General features: G+C 38.3%; 1 protein-coding gene across 2 annotated transcripts; it reads right to left on the bottom strand.

Annotated features, from left to right (window-relative positions):
• Positions 1–2,076, bottom strand: LOC107638438 (UDP-glucuronate 4-epimerase 6). 2 transcript variants are annotated; one of them, XM_016341702.2, is made up of 2 exons: positions 1,746–2,076; positions 1–1,715 (listed from the first exon to the last, which is right to left on the bottom strand). In XM_016341702.2, the coding sequence occupies exons 1-2, from the start codon at positions 1,808–1,810 to the stop codon at positions 428–430; spliced, it is 1,353 nt and encodes a 450-aa protein (XP_016197188.1). In that variant the 5' UTR covers positions 1,811–2,076; the 3' UTR covers positions 1–427. The 2 variants fall into 2 exon arrangements, with proteins under 2 accessions (XP_016197188.1, XP_016197187.1); XM_016341701.2 differs by having other exon boundaries at positions 1–2,075.

Raw genomic sequence — 3,447 nt, 5'->3', positions numbered from 1 at the left:
CAATTCAACAACAGTTTCTTTTCCTTTTACACAATTTCTTTCCTTGGAAATACAATATAAAAAAAAAAGAAAAAAAGAAAAGGGGGTGAGAGGTCTACAACCTTTGTTGGCAGACCCCACCCACCATTATTGCAACCTCCTTCTCCCAGCTCACAGATCTACACTTCCCACTTACCCCTCTCCCATTTCTTGCTTTTTCTCTCTTCTTTTTTTTTTCCCTATGCCAGATTCATATATATCTATAAATTCTACATTCCACCATCCCCATATGTGGACGTGGACCACAGCAATACTAATAATATTATTGATATTAATTATAATTAACAAAAAATAAATAACAGTTCAACAAAAAAAGAAACTAAATAAGATTAGTAGTAGTAGACGAGCACCGAAGAGAAAGAGAGAGAGCATGTGATGATGGTAACAATCAAGCGGAATCCTCGGGTTGCTCACTGGAGTTGGGAATTTCCTTTTTTACCCTCGGCTGGATCCCATAATAGCCAACGTACCACTTTACGAACTTCCTCAAACCAGAGGCGAGATCCGTGGTTGGCTTATACCCGAAATCCCTAAACGCCAGGCTGACGTTAGCGTGCGTGTATGGAACGTCGCCGTTTCGTGGCATCTTAATCACGTGCTTCTTCGCCTTCACATTCAACAGACTCTCCAATATCCCAACTAACTTCCCCACCGGCACCGGCGACGTGTTCCCCAAATTATAGATCCTCAGCTGCGCCGGTCCCCTCTTCTTCCCCCCGCTTCCGGTGCTCTTCTCCGCCGTATCCAGCGCCCCCACGCACCCCTTCACCACGTCATCGATGTACGTGAAATCACGCGCCACCTCCTTCCCGTCCTGCGTCTGGTAAACATCGATCCCCTTCCCTTGAAGAATGTCCTTCGTGAAAAAGAAGTACGCCATGTCTGGTCTCCCCCAAGGTCCGTACACCGTGAAGAATCTCAGCCCGGTGAGGGAAAGACCGTAGATATGGTTATAAGTGTGCGCTATTTCCTCTCCGGCTTTCTTCGTGGCGGCGTAGAGGCTCGCCGGTTGGTCGGTGCGGTGAAGCTCCGAGAAAGGGTTCTGTGTGTTGAGTCCGTACACGGAACTGGAAGAGGCCCACACAATTGACGGTTGAGGGTTCGCGGCTTTCGCTACTTCTAGAAGGTTGACGAAGCCGGCGATGTTGGATGCCACGTAGGATTGGGGGTTCTGCATGGCGTAACGGACGCCAGCCTGTGCGGCAAGGTGGAGAATGTGTGTGAATGGAACGACATCGAAGAGTTTCTTGAGCAACGGCGTGTCGTTTAGATCACCTTCGACGATGAAGATTTGGTGCTTTGAGAGGAGGTCTTGGCGTGCTCGCTTCAACGACGGATCGTAGTATGAGTTGAAGTTGTCGAGGCCGAGGACGCCGTCGCCGCGTTTCTTGAGTGCCAGGGAGCAGTGGGAACCCACGAAGCCTGCGGCGCCGGTGACCAGCACCGACATGCCGTTGGGGCGGCGTGGGGTGGAGGAGTGGCGGACTTGCTTCTCCCAGGATGCGCCTCCCACGCCTCCTCCGCCGAAAGCGGAGGAGAGGAAGCGGTGACGGTGGTGGTTGTTGTTGTTGTTGTTGTTACTAGAAGGAGATGAGTTGAGTGGAGGGTAGTTGAAGGTGAAGAGGAATACAAGGATAAGAGCTACGAGAATTGTTGCTCGGAAAAGAAGCTTGGAAGAAGCGTTGAGGAGTTTGGTGCTGTTTACTCTTCGGATGTAGCTGTTGTATCTTTCCAGCTTTATTGTTTTGCTTTTATCTGGAGGAGAAGCCATTCTTTCTTTCTTTCTTTCTTGATTATTGATGCTGTCACTACTGTGATTCTATTGTTCCAGCTATATATGTATATATGATTGTGTGCTCTTTTTGATGAAGAAGGGCTGCAACTACTCAAATAAGTGTGTATTGAGTTGTTTTTCTCTTTTCTATATGTTTTTCTTTTTTGGTGAGAGCTTTCGTGTGTGTTTTTTTGAGGTTGAGCCCTGAAGCTTCGAGGGTGTGTGAAGGATCAATATAAAGGAGAGGGAGGGAAGGAGAGAGAGGAGAAGTGAGAGTTTTCTTGGGTTGGTGTTGGTTGGAGACCACTTTCTTAATTTTATTTTATTTTATTTTTTATTTTAACTTTTAATAACAATAAAAAAATTTCGTGACCCACAAATTCAGCCCAACAGAATACATAAATTCAATTACAATCTTAGTCTTTATTATCTTATCTTATCTTTATTTTATCTTTAGTTGTTCTTATCGTATCTTTATTTGTTTTTATCTTTCTTAAACCAATGCTCTATATATATTTAGTTTTAAATCTATCACCAATCAATAAAATTTTTTTCATTTTTTTTTATTCTTTCACAATTTTATCAATATATTTTATTGTTTCTAAGATTAAAATAAAAAACCTTTTAGTTAGAATTTGTTTGTATTTTGATTAATTTTCCATGTATTATCATTATTATTATTATTTATTGTCACCTCCTATCAAGCCTTTACAAGAAATTGTAGGCGAAGAATAATATTGGAGTGAGAGGAAGAAGAAAAATACAATAACAAATAAGAATGACTAATTTAGAGATTTTATAAAAGGATAGGAACGAAATTGGATCATAATATCAAATTTGAGGTCATATAGCTATTGTCTAATTTAGCATAACAAAAGAGTGTCACATCATTATTGTATTTACCGAGTCATGTTGAAAAGAGGTTCAATGACCACAATAGTATCTAAAATTCAATCTAAAAGATCATTATAGTACTATTAAAATTTAAGAGATCAAATTAAAAAAAATTAATATAAAAAATCACTAAAAATATCCCTATTCACTTTTTTATACTAATAATGTGTGTGGTTAGGGGAATTATAAATAATTTTTAAGAATTTTAAGATAGAAATATCATATTTTCATGTTTGGTTCAAAATTTGAAAAGTTATTCCTAAACAAGTTTAATTTCAGACAATCAAAATACTATCATTTTAATTTCCACCTTTTTCCTGGATATATTTGATTTCCATAAAAATAGAATTTGAGTAACAAAGTAATACTTCAACCACATACCCATTAAGTGCATTCCTAAGATAACTACTCCTTATTATGCATCTAGTTTTTTTCATAATTGCTTTTGGTTCATTCTTTCATATAATATTTGTTTCCTTTTCTTTTTTTTTAACAAAGATAACTACTCCTTATTATGCATCTAGTTTTTTTCATAATTGCTTTTGGTTCATTCTTTCATATAATATTTGTTTCCTTTTCTTTTTTTTTAACAAAGATAACTACTCCTTATTATGCATCTAGTTTTTTTCATAATTGCTTTTGGTTCATTCTTTCATATAATATTTGTTTCCTTTTCTTTTTTTTTAACAATGCATATATTGTTTAGAAAAATTTCATTTTTATTCTATTTCTATATATGT

This window comes from Arachis ipaensis, chromosome B04, assembly GCF_000816755.2.
Source record: "Arachis ipaensis cultivar K30076 chromosome B04, Araip1.1, whole genome shotgun sequence".
Classification (NCBI taxonomy): domain Eukaryota; kingdom Viridiplantae; phylum Streptophyta; class Magnoliopsida; order Fabales; family Fabaceae; genus Arachis; species Arachis ipaensis.
The sequence above is the reverse complement of the archived record's forward strand: the minus strand, read 5'-3'. Positions and strand labels throughout refer to the sequence as shown.